This window comes from Talpa occidentalis, unplaced genomic scaffold, assembly GCF_014898055.3.
Source record: "Talpa occidentalis isolate TD23 unplaced genomic scaffold, MPIMG_talOcc4v2.1 talOcc4.2, whole genome shotgun sequence".
Taxonomy (NCBI): domain Eukaryota; kingdom Metazoa; phylum Chordata; class Mammalia; order Eulipotyphla; family Talpidae; genus Talpa; species Talpa occidentalis.
In genome coordinates this window covers 39531027-39549815 of record NW_023602073.1, presented here as the reverse complement: position 1 = coordinate 39549815, position 18789 = coordinate 39531027, and the positions used below count along the sequence as shown (strand labels likewise).

At 49.5% G+C, this 18789-nt stretch overlaps 1 protein-coding gene across 1 annotated transcript in view; it reads left to right on the top strand.

The window, feature by feature from the left end:
* The first annotated feature begins 1538 nt into the window (after window positions 1-1538).
* The window catches only part of LOC119252060 (patr class I histocompatibility antigen, A-2 alpha chain-like), a 17728-nt gene continuing 477 nt past the window's right edge, over window positions 1539-18789 (top strand). Inside the window, exons 1-5 of the mRNA XM_054698107.1 lie at window positions 1539-1564; window positions 16696-16903; window positions 17201-17470; window positions 17654-17923; window positions 18491-18766. Coding sequence (XP_054554082.1) covers window positions 16840-16903; window positions 17201-17470; window positions 17654-17923; window positions 18491-18766 — 880 coding nt within the window. The 5' untranslated portion in view covers window positions 1539-1564; window positions 16696-16839. The remainder of the gene's footprint in view (window positions 1565-16695; window positions 16904-17200; window positions 17471-17653; window positions 17924-18490; window positions 18767-18789) is intronic.

Genomic DNA, 18789 nt, shown 5'->3' with positions numbered 1-18789 from the left:
CAAACTCTCCGTGTTCATATTCTGAGAGGCACAAAAAGTCAAGTGAAAGAATATAATCCAGCTCCCACATTTCCTCCCTGTTATTTTTGGCGGGTCAGAATCAGGAGTGGAGTCAGCAGGAGGCCCAGGAAGGGGTTGATATACTATAATGGTGTGTAGAAGGGTCAGCCTGGCCTCAGCTTGTCTGGTCCCCGGAACAAGAGGGAGTGGGCCTTTAGCACTGAAAGAAAACACGAAATACATAATATAGCCAATCCAGTCATGACCCATATTCTGATATTGAGACCTGAAAACCAATTTGTTGGATTTAGCCAGTGGGCTACATCATTTAGATGGCTGAAGGTGGCATTTTTTTGCCTCTTGTCAGAGTTAAGCCATTTGTTGCTGAAGTTTGTTTCTGAGATCTAGAATATCTCGTGTCTGGGCCTCCCTGGTGGTGTAAGGGGTTAGCACTGCACTATGAAGCAATCCGCAGCCTCTGCAGCAAGAATTCAATTGCCAGTCAGAAAGAAACCACATGGCACAGACAGTTCTGGGCACAGAGACATTCAGGCAGTGACTGACACACTGAGACTACCAGTAACAAAGAGACTAAAGGAGCTTTAGAGTAATCAGAGAAAGAAGGTCTATATTCCCTGGGGCACAACTCCCTGTTCTGTAACAGGGTGGCCTTAGACTTGTGTCAGGCTTCTGGGCCTTGCACTGGGCCAATCCTTTTGGGTGGACTTTTACCCACGAGGGACAGGAAACCGTGGGTACTTGATTTGGAAACTGAATTCTTTGTCTTTTCTGTATTGTTTTACTAGTGGTATTAAAGTTCCTTTCCATTAAGGTCTTCTATGTTTTGTCTTGATGCGGCAGATGGCAGAACCTATTTAGAGCAGGCAGGCTGGGGGTTCTGGGGTGTCCCTATCCTTGCCCTGTAACAGAAGGATAAACTTGACCAGAACATAAGGGGACTAGCCCATCTGCCAGTTGGAAAAATAAAAGTCTGGTGGTCATCGTTGTCATATGAGGGACTGCGTCTCCGAAAAGCTGGGCACATACATCATCTAGAGGCTGTGCAGCAGCTGCACAAGGGCTGCTCTCCCAGCAGCTCCGGCCATCGTGTCCCGCCCTCAGCAGTGGAGGAGAGGCCGAGACCCAGTAGAGGATGGATGATCTAATGTGACATTGGTCATTCCTCACAAAGCACCACACAGGATCCGACACAGAACCACTCTAGCCTCAGATCCCCGTTAGGATTATTTAAATGGCTCCCCTTATCTTCCCTTGCTCCCTTTCTCTCTCTCTCCTCCCCATTCTTCCTCTCTTCCAGTGTTACTGATTTATTTCTCCGCCAAAACTGCACCAGGGTGTTGATGCTGTGTTGCTGGGTGCTGTCCCTGACAGCTCCTCCCTCTGTATTCACCCAGTTCCAGCAGGGAATCAGCTAGTTAGTGGTTTTGTTCTGGTCACTAGGTGGCGCCAGAGACCCATACTTGCCTGCCTGTGCTTTTTCCCAGTGGTTCTCTGAGAAACCGAGGAGGGAGGGAGCACCTCAACCCAGGGGCTCTTGCTCAAGGTGGGTGCTGTGTCTGCCCCGTGTTCACCCGTGCTGTGCCCGCAGCTGTATGGATCCCGCGCCCTGCATTCTGCGCTCTAGGTCTCAGCTCCAGGGCTCTCAGATCCAAAACGCTGGTAGAAATGGTGCCTTTTGCCCTCCACTCCCGTACCGGGCGCCTGGTTTTTGATTTCTCAGTGAGGGTCATTCACCTCAGTGAAGGTTCCCGCACGTCTCCCCACGAACCTGGGTCGCGGCGCGGGGACCTGGGCAGCCACGATCCGCGTGTGCTTTCCGAGCGCGCGCACTTTTCCGCACAAACTTACCGGCTGGCCTGGGGCTATCTGCAGGTCTCCCCGAGTCCTTGTCTTCCTCTAATGGCGCCCGGAGCCCTTGGATCACCTCCCCGGAGCCGTTGGATCACCTCCGTGGCGATTAGCGCGCGGTTCTCCACAGTCCGCGCTCCCGGGTGCGGTGCCTGCAGCAGTTCCTTTCCACTCGCTGTCCCGCTTGATCTGTAGTTTGTTCTCGTTGGTTTTTTTTTTTTTTTTCCTCCTTTCTGTTGGTCGGAGTCCGCCGACTTTTGTGGGTGGGGGAGGGTAGCAGGGTTCCGAGATTTCCTCTCTTCTCGCCTCTTTTATGGCAACTTTCCTCTTCGGCCAGTTGCCAGAGTCCCCCGTTTATCTTCCGTGTCCCGGTTCTCACAGGGACCTGCTGCTTTTCCCCCTAGTAACTTGTTTTTTAACGGGAGGTCTTACTCACGGCATTTCCCCGCTGCCCGGTTGATCCATCTCTCCTTAAGAGGACTCTTAAGAAACCGGATAAAATTGTTTTTCATTGTGAAAAACAAACTTGAGTCAATTTGGGTACATTGATACCTCACTGGAAGTGTCCTCAGAGGATTATTACTCCTTTCAGCAGAAGTGTAAACTAATCCGTGAAAGATCGGCGGTAAAGAGCAGGAGAGCAGGTCCAGTTTCTAACAGGCACAAACTTGACTGTGTTCTTGGGCGAGGTTCAGGGACCCAGCGTGGGGGTCAGGGAAGCCCCGCCCTCAGCCGGGGGAGGGTTGTTCTTATAGGGTGAGGAGAGGTTAGGCGCGAAAACTGGGTTGGCTGGGTGGGAAACGGGTTTAGACAGAACAAAGTTGTTTTTGTGAGCCGAGTTGTTTTTCTCCTGCTTATGGCTTCAGTTTCGGTTTGATGGAATCAGGGGTACTGGTGTCAGGGCCATCTTGTTGTTTGTATGTGGGCTTCCCCATTCCTGGCCCCTGCATCGACCTTTCATACCAGCCTTTTGTTGATAGGAAAAGGGGTGACGTTCTTTCTTTGGCTACTTCGAGAAGACTGGGTGCGGGTGGGGGGGGGGGGGGCGGGGGGAGGGAACTCAAGCCTAATTATGAAGGTCTTCTTCAGGGACATGAGAATATGGGTGGAGAAGGAGTTGGTTAAAGGTGGTACGGGACATTTCCCAAATGCAAGCCTGTATGAATTTTAAGAGGCAAGGAGCAAAAAAAAAAACAAGGTTATTATTAATATTGGCCCCAAGTGTGGGAGGAGCCATGACACTATAGGATTTTGAAACCATGTCAGTGGAGAGTCAGAGCCCCCGCTTTGCCTTTCCACGTCTTTGCGTAGTTTCATGAAGGCTTCCACATTTTGTTCTACAATCCCTGACTCACTGATATTGTAACAACATTCTTCCCTGAGGAACAGGCAGGTACCCGCCATTAACAAGTTCAGAGCCCACTGGTTTTGGAGAGTGGCTTGTGCAAGTGAAGTGAGCTGTCTTTGTAGTGATGCTAAAGACACAGAGGTTTTTTTTTTTAGGAGATATCTACTCATTCATAAAAATCCTGGGCAGAAATAAGACTGTGTCCCAGGGTCCCACCTGCCACACCTGCAGCTACAACGGATGATACCAGGCTGATTCCAACCATGATTGGAAGAAAGGTCACCCGCTTAGTCCAGTGAGGTGAGAGTAACCACCCTAGCTCAGACTGTCCGTACAGAGTTAACTGTGGGACCGCCAGAACTTGGATACATGGGCCTGGAGTGGAAGAATTAATACACTGAGAGAGAGAGCCATTGCACTAGAAAAAGTTTCCCCTTGTTTGGAGCACAGAAGTAACGGAAATGTTAGAAGTGCAGGAATGAAAACCAACAAGGGTGTCACTTTGCTAGCAGGAGTAGCTGTGATTGGAGTCCAAGGGGGATGAGAGTTGGGGAGTCTGGCAAGCAGCATCTGTTATCTTGGCCGTAGTGGTATTGAGAGTAATTGGAACCACTGCCAGTAGAGGCCTCTGAAGGAAAGTGCAGAGGAAACAAAAGGAGGTATTAGTCCTGAAAGAGTCAATTAGGAAGGTTATAGGGTTTTGGATTATATGGATCCAGGTTAAGGGTGTTTGGTCTTTTCTGGTGATGTCAGCTGGTTTTGTAGGACTTGTTCTGAGTGAAGGATATCTTGGGAGACCTGGACAGTAGCATTTTGTGCCAGGACAAAAGTGCTGCCTGTTCCCGGAGCAGTCGCCTGAGTAGGGAGAGGTAAGGGAGACAACAAATAAAATGGAGAGGGTTGGATGGGTAGGTCATGGTTAAGGCGAAAGGGGTGGCCGTACATCAATTCAAAGGGGCTGATGAAACAAGGTCCCCTCTGAGTGACTCGTGTCCTAGTGAGAGCCAGTGGGAGAAGTTGAACCCAAGACTTACAGAGCTCTAACGAGAGTTTAGTCAGGCGATCCTTGATTAGCCCATTGGCGCGCTCCACTTTCCCTGAGGATTGTGGGTGGTGGGGAATGTGAAGCTTCCAGGTGATACCCAGAGCCACGGAGACCTGCTGAGTCATCTTTGAGATAAAACTGGACCATTGTCAGATTGGAGAGAGGTGGGGAGGCCAAAGCGTGGGATAATGTGGCTAAGAAGGGCCTCGGTTACCACCTGAGCCTAACCTGAGCCGTTTCTCTAGCTGCAGGGAAGGGCTAGACCCGATCTGTCACCGTATCAACCATTGTTAGCAGATATTTAACCTTTTTGTGAGTTGGGAGGTGAGTAAAATCAACCTGCTAATCCTGTCCGGGTAAGTGTCCACGCAGCTGGTGAGCTGCAAAAGAAGAAGGTGGGCGAACTCCCCATGAGGTGACATGTGAACACAGGTTTGACAATGGGAACATAGCTGCCAGAATTTTGCACTCAAGGAGGGGTAGAAGAAGAGCGGACTCAGGAATTGGGTAAGTGGGCACGGCCCGATGTGGAGGGTACTGTGGACTTGTTGAATGACCAAGTCCGCCTGTTTGGCAGGTAGGATCAGTTTGTTATTTGCCATAATCCAGCCCTGGGCTATTTCAGTTCCTCCTTTTGTCATGAGGTGTTCATTAGGCTCCTAAGTCCGAGCGATGGAGGGGATAGATAAAGAGAGAATAGGACCAGGGTCTGCAGCCTGTGGTGGGAGCCCGTGCTGCTTCATCAGCCTTGTTATTCCCTGTGGTCACGTAAGAATTGTCCATGTGGTGTCCTTCACAGAGGATCATGGCAACTTCAGTTGGAAGCTGCAGGGCCACTAGAAGCTTAAGGATAAGTTTAGCGTTCATGATGGGGGACACCTTGGTGGAGAGGAACCCCCTTTCCTGCTGAATCGCAGCATGACCATGAGCCATAAGGAAGGCATATCTTGAATCCGTATAGATGGTGACTTTCTTATGGTTGCTGAGGGTCAGGGCCCCGGGAAGTGCTCTGAGTTCTGCCTTTCGGGAGGTGGTTCCCCCGGGCGGCTTTCCTGCCTCGATGACCTGATCGAAGGGTAACGATGGCCTAGGCAGCCCTCCGCTGACCTCGCGCACCTTCGCAAGAGCTGCCGTCTACAGACAGAGTCCAGTAGGCATCTGACCAAGGGGAGTCGGCCAAACCCAGTCTGGAGGTTTGCATTTCAACCAGGATATCAAGACACAAAATGAGCGGCAGAAGGGGGGCCAGAGACAGAAGAGGGGCTGGGTTGAGAGAATTTAACTGAGTGAGACTCACCAGAGGGTTTTCAATAAAGAGCACGTGGAAGTCCTGTGAGCAGGCAGGAGTGAGAGTGGAGAGCGGGTGGGGAGACAGGAGGGCCTGAAGGTGGTGCGGGGAATGTGCTTGGACAGGTCTTCCCAGAGTAAGTTTGAGGGTTCCCAGGTGAGTAGAGCTGCCACCAGGGCTCTAAGGCGAGGTGGCCAGGAAGGGCAAGGGCAGGTGCCCTAAGGAGGATATGTGTGAGTACAAGGAAGGCCCTGCCGACCTCCCCGGGGGATTGGAGACGTCCTTCAGGGCAGCTTTTACTGCCCCGTACAGTGGCTTGGCTAGGAAAGCAAAATTAGGGATCCAATGACGGAAAAATCCGACTAAACTTAGGAAGGAAAGGGTTTGTTCTGCCGATTCACGGGAGGGAAGGCCCCTGATGGCCTGTTTGTGGCCCACCATCAGCTGTTTGGAGGAAGGAGTTAGTTGAAGACCCAGATAGATGGCTGTGGGAACTGAAAGTTGGGCTTTGGATGGGGAGATGTGGTATCCTTTTGAGCACAGGAAGGTGAGGAGTTGTGCAGTGTGTTGCTGAGATTGTGGCGGAGAAGGACTGCAGAGGAGGAGGCCAGCGACATCCTGGAGTAGAGTGCGGGGTGGAGTATGACATGATGAGAGATCACTAGCTCATGCCTGACCAAACAGATGAGGGCTGTCCCGGAACCCCTGAGGCAGGACTGTCCAGGCCAGTTGCTGGGAGGTGTGTGTGTCCGGATCTTCCCAAGTAAAAGCAAATAGGAAGTAACCTTGAGGATCCAGAGGGATGGTAAAAAGGCATCTTTGAGGTCAGGGACAGAGAAGTGTGTGGTAGAAGATGGTATATGAGATAGGAGGGTGTAGGGGGTTGGCACTCCGGGATGGATAAGCACCACTGCCTCATTGATGAGGCAAAGGTCTTGAACTAGGTGATAAGAACTGTCAGGCTTTTTAACGGGGAGAATGGGAGTATTACAGGGCGGGTTGATAGGAGTAAGTAGTCCCTTTCCTGGGAGTCGTTGGATGATGGGTTTGAGGCCCTGACGGTGAGAAAAATTGGAAACTGTGGCGAGAGGGAAAGAAGAGGGATCCTTGAGGTGAATGAGGACTGGGGTATGATGGTGGCAACAGTTGGGGTAGAGACATCCCATACTTGCGGGTTAACTAGGTCTGGTGGTAGAGGGGTGTCCTGGGTTTGGGGATCACAGTCAGGTAGCAAGGGAAGGATGAAAGCTTTTGCCGGGTCAGGAGACCATGAGATCGCGGCTCCCAATTTGCCAGCAGATCCCGTCCTAATAAAGGGGTGGGGCATGTGGGCATGACTAGTGGTTTGTAACCAGTGGTTTGTAATTAAGCTGACATTGAAGGGATCCAGTGGTCCTGGGCTGAGAAGGAAGGCCATCAACACATGTGACTGAGACCTGAGAAGGGTAAGTTTGATCAGAATAGGAGGGGAGGACAGAGAAGGTAGCCCCTGTGTTGACCAAAAAGGAGATGGACTTACCTGCTACATTGTTCATTACCCTGGGCTCCTCAAAGTTTATCAGGGTCAATGAGTCCAGGCCTCTTCAATCCTCAGCCACCAAATCCAAGATTGCTGGTGGCAGGGTTGCAGGGGCTGGAAGGACTGGTCCACCATGGCCATGTGCAAAGGGTTAATCACTTTTCCAGTGACACTGGATGTCACAGATGGGGTACGGTCCTGATGGAGGGTGGGTGTTGGGGCATTGTCTGGACCAGTGGCCCTCCAGGCCACACTTGAAGCAGGCTCCTGGGGTGGTTGATTGGGGCCCATGGGGCCCATTGTTGACCTCTGTCAAGCAGCGGGCACTGCGTTCATTGGAGTAGCAGGGCATGACAGCCTCAAGGCAGCTACTAGGGCCTGAGCTTGAAGCTCAGCCTTCTGGCAACTACAGGTCTCTCTATCCATCCTGTCCTGTTCCTCCCAGTTATTAAATACTTTAAAGGCCATATTCAGCAGATCCCGGATAGGGTTTGAAGACCGTCCGTAGCCTTCCTAAGCCTTTGTCAATGTCAGGGGGTGACTAGGATATGAAATGGGAGCCAGAACTATGGTGTCTCCAGGCAAGTCAGGGTCAAGCCTGGTATAGCACCAGAGTGCCTCAGTGAGGGAGCTCAGGAAAGTGGCCAGATTTTTTGAGGAGAATTTGGTGGTCTCTAGAAGCTTGTCAAAATTAACTGCCTTATGGGCTGCTGCTCGGAGATCGACTAAGAGGCAGGTGATGAAGCGGTCTCAGTGAGCCCTCCCGGTGGCCTGCATCAGTGTCAGTCTGGTAGTCCCACCCCAGCTGTTGGTGGGGAACTCTTTCAGAGCCTGGGACGTGACTGAATCAGTTAAGTGGACCTGATCTACATGGTCTTGAGCAGACCAAAAAACACGTTCCCTTTCAGGGGCCTCCCTGGTAGTGCAAGGTGTTAAGACGCAACGTGTGAGGATGTCCGCAGCCACTGCAGCACGAGTTCAGTCCCCAGCCAGCCATAGAGCAACCCAAATGGTGCAGCAGACCTATCTTGCCCGCTGCTCTCTTCAGCAGTGTACTTTGGTCAATCTGCCTATTCTGTTCCCCGATTTGTCTCCAGTGAATCTTCTCAACACCACCCCCATGCCTCTGGCCTATACCCCAGCTATTGTGTGCATAGATAAACCTTTAAAAAAAACACATTCCCTTTTATTAGGGGTGAGGGTGGAAGAAAATAGTATGTAAATCATGACGCATAAGGTCATAGTCTTTTATTCCATGTTCCCTTTTATTAGGGGTCAGGGTGGAAGAAAATAGTATGTAAATCATGATGCATAAGGTCATAGGCTTGGTAAGATAGCAAAATTCTTTGGTGTAGGTAATGGGATCATTAGTGAAAAAACTGAGATGCTTTTCAATTTGGGAGAGATCAGACAGAGAGAAAGGAATGTGGACTCTAACTACTCCCTTTGTCCCTGCCACTTCCCTAAGGGGACAGAGAAGAGGACAATCATGAGAGTGGGTATGGTGGCTTGGAGGTGAAAAAAGGAGGTTGGATTGGGGAGCTGAAGGAGGTGAAGACAGAAAATCAGAGGATCAGAGAATGCCGAAGAGGGGTCTAGAGAGGGCAAAGAGTGAGAGCAGTCTCGAGACTTGGAAAGTATGGTTTTCAAGAGGGAGGGATGGGAGCACAGGAGAAATAAAGCCTGGACATAAGGGATCTCTGACCATTTTCCATTGCGATGACAGAATTGTTTAAGTCTGCATGGACCGTGAAATCGAAAGGCCATGTTCCAGCCAGTGAGAGCCATGATCCATGCAGTGTTGTAATAAAAAATAAGGCACTTATGGCGTATAACTGGCCTTAGCCCCAACAGATCAAGTTTTGAGAGAAGGCATCATAGTCGGGTGGCTGGGCTCGGCATAGAATTTGTGGACCCCATGGCTAAGTTGGCTTCTCTACCGAACTAATGGGGGTACAGAGTCAGAAACGCAGCATCCCACGACCTGATCTGACCTATAGGGGTACAGACCCGGAATCGCAGCATCCCATGACCTGGTCCTGGCCTTTGGAATGGGGGCAGACAAGCGAGAGGGACGTCTCCACCACTCAGTTGTCACCTGTATGGGACATATGATCTAGACGGGCATCCCCAAATCCAGAACCAGGTGCAACGGGGGTCAACTAATGTAGGCTCATGGTTTATGGAACAGTCGACCAGGATAGGGGGTTAGGAGAGGAGCCAGGTAACCAGGGGTGAGGGCCTCCCAGAAAGGAGGGTCAGATAGATGACTTACCCCAAGGATCAAGGCCGGTGGTGGATGTGAGACGTCTGCAATGGAGAGGAGAGGTCCCAGAAACGGAAAGTGGCCCCGGCGCCAGGGGACACAGCCTTCCGGGTTTCTGCACTAAGATGAAAGGATCAGTGCAGTAAAGAAAAGGAGAGCCAGGCCAAGTTTCTCACAGGCAGAAAACTTTATTGTGCCCCGGGGCAAGGTACATGAACCCAAGGTGGGAGTCAGTCAGTTGTGCCCATTGCCAGGGGGAGGCAGGCTTTGATAGGATGAGGAGAGGTCAGATGGGAAACTGTGTTTGCAGGGTGGGAAAAGGTTTATTGTCTGATTTTTTTTTTAAAGACTTATTTATTTATTTACACATACAAGCAGTGGGTACAGTCAGAAGCCCGGGAGGGTGAGAGGATTCACCAGAGCCAGAGCGGGGAACAGAGCGGCAGAAGGACCAAAGTACACTGCTGAGGGGAGCAGCGGGCAGCAGGAGAGGTCTGCGCGCCATGTGGGACCCTCGCCGGCAGCCAGGGATCAAACCGGCGCTGCAGAGGCTGAGACAGCTTCGCAGCCCCCAGCGCTCAACCGCTGCGCCACCAGGGGAGGCCCTATTGTCTGATTTTATCTAGGTGGGCTTCCACATTTCTGCCCCATGCATTGAACTTTCAATAATAGGCTCCCTCACAAACTGAGGGGAACTGGACTCCCTCCACAAGGGGATTCCGATTCCTCCCAAATGTGTGAAGGCAAGGGTCTGGGCATGCACGCCAGGGGAAGTTACACCAAATGCCAGGGGACTGTGGTTTTCCATCCATTTCCATCTCCTCAAAGGTGAATGCTGGGTACAGAGAAGAGCTGTGCCTCTCCCGAGGAGGACTTGGGAAGTTCCCCAGAGGAAAAACTCCAGCAGCTGCTGGGACTCTCCCTCATCCTCCTGGAGAGAGGGTGCTCCCTCCAAGCAGGAGGGTCAGGATGCGAACTGAGTCACCCAGGCCCCTCTCCAATAGCGTGGATGGGAAAGCCTTGGTGTGCTGCAGCGGCCAACTGCTCCATCCTTGGAAGTCAGAGTTGGGGTTGGGAGAGCCAAAGTGGCATCCGTCTCCTGGCTGGCTCGCCAAATTGATACCGAGCACCAGCCTCAGTTTCCCTCAGCCAATAAAAGGACACAAAGTTTGAGGAAAAAGAAAGTGGTTTTATTCGTGGACAAATGAGGAAGGCAGCAGACTCATGCCTGAAAGACCACCGTCCTGCTCTTTGGCAGAGGTCAGGGGGATTTATACAGAGGAGTAAAACAAAAGGGAGATGGACAGGGTCGGTATGTCCTCTTGATGCAGGCATAGGGAGATTTCAGGTGGGCGCCAGCTTGCTTTGTTAACACCTGATGTTTAACTTCCATAGATGTTTAACTTATTATTATCTTCTTAGGGATAGCCTTCCTTTTCCTTAGAATGCAAGAAGACAAACCTGTCAAACAAGGGGGTAATTGCAAGAAATACAGGAAAGACAAACTTGTTCATGCTTATCTGGGAGACCGGTCATAAAGAAGGCAAACTTGTCAAGTAAGGGGAATTTGCAAGAGATGGGGGAAGACAAACTTCTTAATTCTTATCTGAGAGACCAGTCATTCGTAACTGCATCATTCCTATTCTATTTTGTAAGGAAGGGAAGGCGGATCCAGAATTCTGGGTGAGTACAGAGTAAGTGGCTCCCGATGCAATCAGAAAATTAATATTCTTACCTGCGACTTCTAGGGTTACCCCAGACTGAGCCATGGAGATGGTCAGCTGGGAAACTGATGACGTCCTTGGGCCCTGTCACTTGTCATCCAGGAGGCATCAGTAGTCATCCAGGAGGAGCGGGCTGGCAGCTGAGGGTCTGTTCCATCCTCCCTTAAGAGAAGGGGACAATCCCTTTTCCAGTGGCCTTCCTTCTTGCACCTGGGGCCTGGCCCAGGTGGATTTCTGGGTTGTGTGCAATTCCTGCTCCAGTGCCCAGACTTGTTGCACCTGTAACACGGGGCCATTGAAGCTCCTCCATTCTTTCTGCTTTATCAGTCTTTAACACTCAGGATGTGGACGCAGCTACTTTCATTCATGGTGCTTGCAGGGACTTTAATAGTCTTTATATGTTCTTACAGAAGGAGACTATCAAATTACAGGTGACACAGGAAGGCACTTAAAAGACAAAAATTCAAGGGGGAGCTCTGAGAGGGGGAGCTCCACCTGAGCAAGAAAAAGGCTGGATGGGTTACTGGCTACTTACAGTTTGTTGACTTGGAGTTAAGTACGATGAAAAGGAAGCAGTGGAAGTTTGTGCTTTGAGTTAGGGAAGAGCAGTAGATAATAGGTTGTAAAAAGCAGGTCCAGGTCTCATTTCTACAGTCCTAAAAGGTGGAGAGCTGCAGGGTGGGACATGTGGTGCTTATCGCGAGTTCCAGTGTTGCTGTACCCTTTGTCTTGTGGTTGGTGGGACCAGAGGTAACCTGGGGTGCACACCAACTTATCCTTTCTTAGGAGTCTTCTAGAAAGTGGCAGCCAACCCTAGTGGCCTCTTACATGGCTTAACCATGCCCACTACTTTTTGTGGTGAGTACGAGACCTGGTTTGAAGACAGAACTCAGGATCCAGCTCTTTTCCCAAAGTAGAGAGGGAATGGCGGCTTGACTGAGATTAGCAAGGTAGTGAGGCAAAGAGAGAGGCGTGAGGCAAAAAGAGAGGCATGAGGCATTTACCTGGTCAGGCCTAGGAAGGCTGTTCCCTCACATTTTGGGACCTGCCAAAGAGTAGCCTTGGCCTGAGCCCCTCAGTCCATGTAGGACGCCAACTCCTCTCAGAGAGACAGAGCTCATGAGAATACAAAGATAGAGAAAGTGGAGAAATCTTACCCATGTCATGAAGCAGCACATGTTGGGTGCCATATGATGGGGTTTTTGGAGTCAGTGGGTTTGTTACAGGCAACCCCAATATGAAATGTGTTGCCTGACTGTGGGTCCTCAACCACGCACTTAAAAGGGACTTACTAATCCTCAACTGCAGGCACTCACAAAAGGTTAATAAAGGGTTTATTTACAAAACAAAGGGAAGTGAACATCTCATGGAGAAAAACAGGGAGATAAATTTGTGAATGCATCCTACCAGTTCCACTGACCTGGAATCCCAATGGCACGCTAAGAGCTGGCAAAAAGCCAAGAGTCATGAGGCCAAGAGAGCAACCCAGTGAGGGACCCAAGGCCCACGTGTCTGGTTTTATACCAAACCTGGCTGCTTAACTCCACCCTCAGGTTCCAGCAACCCTCTCTGTGGTGATGAAGGGATTTGTCATTTCCACTGTCTTGATGGTTTGGTCTAGAGTGGGGTGTAGTCCACAAAGCCTGTATGGAGTTTGTGCAGGACATCCTTTCCCCCTAACAATTCCCCCCTTTCACTTTTTGCCACCATATCCATGGTGATGAAGATCAAATGTATGGATGCTGGGATACAGTCTCAGATGAAAACTTTTCAGGGTTCCAGTTTGAAAGAAAAACGAGTCGGTCTCTCTAGGTATTGTCCGTTGTGGAAAACAAAAGACCTCCTTTTCTGGAAAATAGTTCATCAGTCCAAGCCAAAGGGGGGGAAAAAAATATCTGGAAGCATTAGCAAAACAAGACAGCAAATATATCAAAATCATAGGAAGAAAAAAAAATCTTAAAACTGGTCCATCTTATCTAAAAATAAGTTCTCTCCACCTTGATCACAATTTTTTCAACAGCATAGCAAAAAATTCGCAAACTAAATCTACTTTTAAACCATTTTACCTATTTTTGCATAAAACCACAAGGCAGAATAACCAAACAGCAATTTTAGCTGGCTTTATTGGAATACTCCATGTAGAATCAGAGTGAACTCTTGATGTCTGGTCCATGTAGGCTTCAGGAACAAAGTTGCTCTCACCAGCCTCCACCTGGGCTTTCCTCTTCTCTAGGGTACCAGGGCTTTTCCTTTTTCTGGGTTGTCCAGTCCTGCCCATGGAGGCAGCTTCCTCACCTTCCTTGGAGGTCTCTGGAGCCCTACAGACAAAGCAGAGTGTTCTCCTCTTCTTGGTTCAGTGCTATTTCAACTCCCTGGAAGAACTCCACTCACAGCCACACAATGAAACTCGTTTCCAATGTACTAGTTTAAGCAGACAAAATCCCTATGGAAGTTATGCAAACATAGACACTGAAATGAGAAGTAAAAATTACTACCACTATCTCCATGCCATGTTGGTATCAAGGGGAGAGAAAATGCAAACACAAGTTAGCTCTGCTAAAAAAAAAAAAAAGCAACATTGACACAGATCCTGGCCAGTCAAAACGAGAAAACTTTCTTTGAATCAAAACAAAAATAAAAAAATTACCAGTATGATGTCAAACAAAACAGTATTATGTCAAACAAAATTTAGTATTATGTCAAACAAAACTTAGTAAAAATCCATTCAGTCCTTTGTAGGAAATTTCCACTAAAAGTTCCATCAATTGGAATCCATTGAAGCCTTCTTCCCATTATTTTCTCCAGAAACAATTTCTGCAGATATCAAACCATAGAAGTATACAATATTGCAAGGCAACTGTCAACATTGACAATTTACATACAAATCAGATACTGAAAAATTTTATACACATTTTAGAAAACCAGTGTTAACATTTCTGTACATGCCAAAGTTTTACCATTTTCCCAAGGGACAATGTTTCCCTTCTAGTTTTACTTTACTAGGTAAACCAAATAGGACTAATTCATCTAATGACTTCCCCAGGAGGAAAGGGAGAAATTTTGTGGAGTGTCTCAGGAGCTCTACTGAGGTTCCACAAATTTCCTTTAATCAAGCAAATGACAGGGTACCAAATTTCACTTCAATTTAGATTTCTGGGAAGCTTTCCATAAATATTATAAAAAAACAGCAACAACAATATTCAATCTCTGTGAAAGCACTGGCTCAGTTCTGTAGTTCAATGTTGACAATCAACCACCGGGATCCACCACCGGGACAACCATCTCTGGCTCTGGGGATTCTCCATCCTGTTGGTGGAGGTGGCCAGCCTCCTTCCTGGCTTTCCTCTGCTCGTCCACAGTCAGTTAAGTTTGTAGCATGGACTGTATATCTGCCCAGTTAGGGCAGTAGGAGAAGAAGAGAGAGGCAAAAAATTTTGCCATCCTCTTAGGAGCCTGCCCATATGAAGGGACAGAGCTCCTCCAGTGTAGGAGGTCCATGGTGCTAAAAGGAAGGTGCAACCAAAAATATCCAGCAGGTTGCCCATGTTCATTCAAACCACCCATCTGCATCTGGCAAAGAGGAAACTGTCCTGCTTCAGGGTGACTCTTTCTGCCAAAGTGGATGCCCCATCTAGTGTAGTGGGAGATGCCATTTTAGTTTCTTTCCCAGAGGGCAGTGAAGGCTATGGAGCCTCGGGAGTCTGTGGGGGGGCAGAGGGGGTGGCATTTTCACACTGAAAAGGATTTTGTCCTGATGTGTTTAAAGTGTTTAACAAATGATAATCTTCCTCTTCTAACTCTGCCTTCTTGCAGTCCCCATGGGAAGGGGAAAGTTTATCCCTTCTCTGTGCCATCAGCCGAGGCTCTGCCATATCCAATTTATCCAGCCTGTAGTTGGTCCTGCATACTTTTAAAAGCTTGATCCTGCATGCTTTTTACAAGCTGGCTCAAAAACAGTATGGTTTTCACCCCTCATACTCTTAATAGTTAAGTCAAGAGCCTGAATTTGTTGTTGCATAGCTAAGTTAAGAGCCTGAATTTGTTGTTGCACATTCTCAGTATGTGAAGTAGAACATCTACCTTTCATTGAACCAAGAATGTAGCAAATGGCATTTACACACATTACAAAAAAAAAAAAAAAACCCAGAAGCACAGATTGTAAAGTAGGGATGGCTTGTAAACCACCCACATATGTGTAGAGAAGTAAAATCATGTGCTATAAACCAGGCTTTATCAAATTATTTACATTTATAAAAATGGTGATAATATTTAATGGAAAAGTCTACTTAAACTCAAGGCTGGAAAAAAAAACTGAAAGAGGGCCTCCCCGGTGGCGCAGCGGTTGAGCGCTGGGTTGCGAGGCTGCCCGCGGCCTCTGCGGCGCCGGTTTGATCCCCGGCTGCTCCCCGGCCACCTGAGGAGGGTCCCACATGGTGCGCAGACCTCTCCTGCCGCCCGCTGCTCCCCTCAGCAGTGTACTTCGGTCCTTCTGCCTGCTCTGCTCCCCGCTCTGGCTCTGGTGAATTCTCTCACCCTCCCGTGCTTCTGACTGTACCCAGTGCATGTATAAACAAAACAAACAAACAAATAAATAAATAAATAAAACATGCCTCTAAAAAAAAAAAAAAAAAAAAGAATGTTTTTAAAAAAAAAAAAAAAACTGAAAGAACTCAAGCTATGGATAAAACTGCTTAATCTCACGGTTGAGGCTATGTTTTGGTCAAAAACACACCCACAGAGAGAGCTGTACAAAGGGGAAAAAAGCAGATTTTTCAAGACCTGAGACAAAGATTACACCACATGTCCTGCAGACCTAGTGCACTTATGGTTACCATTGCAAGGAAAGTTACTTTGGGCTGGTCAACCACAGATGTAACTCAGTCAACCACGTTGGGTGCCAAACTGTTACAGGGCAACCCCCATATGAAACGGGTTGTGTGACTGTGAGTCCTACCAGCGCAGCTGACCTGGAACCTCAATGGTATGCTGAGAGCTGGTGAAGAGCTAAGAGCCAGGAGGCCAAGAGAGCAACACAAGCCCACAAACCTGGCTGCTTAACTCCGCTGTCTGGTCCCGGCAACCCTCCCTTTGGTGACAATGGGATTTGTCCTTTCCAGTGTCTTGATGGCTTTGGTCTGGACGGGGGGTGGAGTCCACAAAGCCAGTATGGAGTTTGCTCAGGACATCCTTTCCCCCTAATATTGTCACTATACTTTTTGTTTTGGAAAAAAATTTCATAAAAATATTTTATTTCTATTAACATGTAGGGTTGTTAATATTATTCTAAATTAATAAGTTTTTTTTTTAATTTTTGATCTCTAACATGGCAAATATTGATAGATATAACCAACAAAATTATCTTGGATCCTCATTTATCTGTAAGAGAGTATACAGATCATAAAGACCAAAATTTTGAGAATTGCTGATTTCAACAGACCCTGGTACGCAGAGAGATGGTGTGAGAAATGCTACTCAATGCAGAAATAAAGACACCAGAACCAAGAGCCACCTGAAGGAGGGTCAGAACAGAGTTCCAGCTCCTCAGGCCTGGTTCTCAGGGCTTCAGGCCTCAGGACAGTGTTTGGGTGGGGAAGCCAAGCAAAGGGAATATTCATCTCCACTTTGCCCTATCACAGGGTGTGCCAAGTCCTTCATCCTGCACACGCCCAGTTCTAATTCCAGCACACGACTGTCGGAACAAGTTGATCAGCGTCAAGGATTTCTGGGTGTAAAATCTGCACTGGGTTTTAGAGACTTTCCAGACCAGGAGGATCCAGACTATGCCACCCCCAACCTTCCTCTTGCTGCTGTCCGGGGTCCTAGTCCTGACTGAGACCTGGGCAGGTGAGTGCAAAATTTGGAGGGGGATGGCTTTAGCCAGGGAGGAGTGAGAGGACCACCCTGTAGCGGCCAGGACCCGGGAAAGATCCCCCGCCGCCCTCTCCTCAACCTGCATCAAACCCAACACCTCGGTGTCCTGCTCCTCCCTTCCACCCACTCCTGTGCCCCACCGTTTTCCTGCCACCCCTTTTCAGTCTCACGAGTCCCCTTGCTCTCTCCCCCTGCCCAGTCCCTTCATCCTCAGACCCAGACACTGGTGCCCCGAGGAGAGTTGGGGCCTCAGCCCCTCCTCTCCCCCAGGCTCCCACTCCCTAATATACTTGCACACCGCCATGTCCCGGCCCAGCTCGGGGGAGCCCCACTTCATCTGCGTGGCCTACATGGACGACACGCAGTTCCTGCGGTTCGACAACAACGACCCGAGTCCGAAAATGGAGGCAACGGTGCCGTGGATGGAGCTAGAGGGATTGGAGTATTGGGAGAGCAAAAAACGGATTGTCAAGAACCACTTACACCTGTCCAGGCTCCGACTGAACAACCTGCAGATGTACTACAACCAGAACAGAACAGGTGTGTGATCCCCTCCTATGGGCAGGGGTTACCCTCCAGTCTCTGGGTTCGAGCTTTCCCTCGAGGCCTTGGAACTTTTACCCCGTTTCTGTTTTAGTTTATTACAAATCCCCAACAGCTGTGCTTGCCTGGGGATGGGGGTGGTGCTAAGTGGGCGTGGCTGACATGGTGGGGGGCGGACAGGGTCTCACACCTTGCAGGTGAGGAATGGCTGTGAAGTGGGCCTGGATGGTAGCCTAAGCCGGTTCAATCAATTCGCCTACGATGGCATTGATTACCTCACCCTGATGGAGGAGCTGCGCGCCAGGACCCCAGCGGGCATGGAGGTGCAGACCTTGGAGGATGAGTGGGAGGAGGTCATCGCATCTGAATTCCACACTCGCCACCTGGAGCAGGAGTGTGGGCAGTGGCTCCAAGGACAACTGAAGAAAGGGAACCAGACACTGCATGCAAGTAAGAGTTGCCTCGGGTCTCCCCTAGGGCCAAGGCTGGGTCCAGCACAGGGAAGGAGAGTGGGCTCAAGATACCACCCTCCTATGGCCCCAGAAGGTGAGGAGTCCTCCTGGGTGTCCAGATCCTCGAAAGTGACCCCTAGAGTGCCAGCCCTTCTCTGGGGGCAATTAAGGAATGCACTCTCTCCAGGTGAAGAACAGTCTTGAAATAACTGATTCTGTCTGATCCTGGCGGTGTTCTGGTGAGCCATGTATTTCTTGCTCACATCTGGTTCTCAGTGGCCTTGGATTCTGACTCCACTTTCCTGAGTCACTTGGGCCTCTATCCAGGTCAAGACGAGAAGTCTCTAGTTTCTCCCTCAGAGACCTGCAGCCTGCTACCCTGAACTGCTGCACCCTGATTCTAGAACTTTCCAAGGATTAGGAGATTATCTCAGTCTCCAAGGCAAGGCTGGTGTTCCAATTTTGCACTCTGTCCACCCAATGCAATTATCCTGTCCATTTTCAAGATGGTCACATGAGGCTGCTTCAGTGTTCTGTGAAAATAACCCAAAGTATAAATTTTCAGAACTCCCAAAGACACTCGTGACCCACCACCCCACCTCTGAGCATGACGTTACCCTGAGGTGCTGGGCCCTGGACTTCTACCCTGCGGACATCACCCTGACCTGGCAGCGAGATGGGGAGGACATGACCCAGGACACGGAGCTGGTGGAGACCCGGCCTGGGGGCAATGGAACCTTCCAGAAGTGGGCGGCTGTGGTGGTGCCTTCTGGAGAGGAGCAGAGATACACGTGCCGTGTGCAGCATGAGGGGCTGCTGGAGCCCCGAGTCCTGACATGGGGTAAGGAGGGGGTCATGGGCACA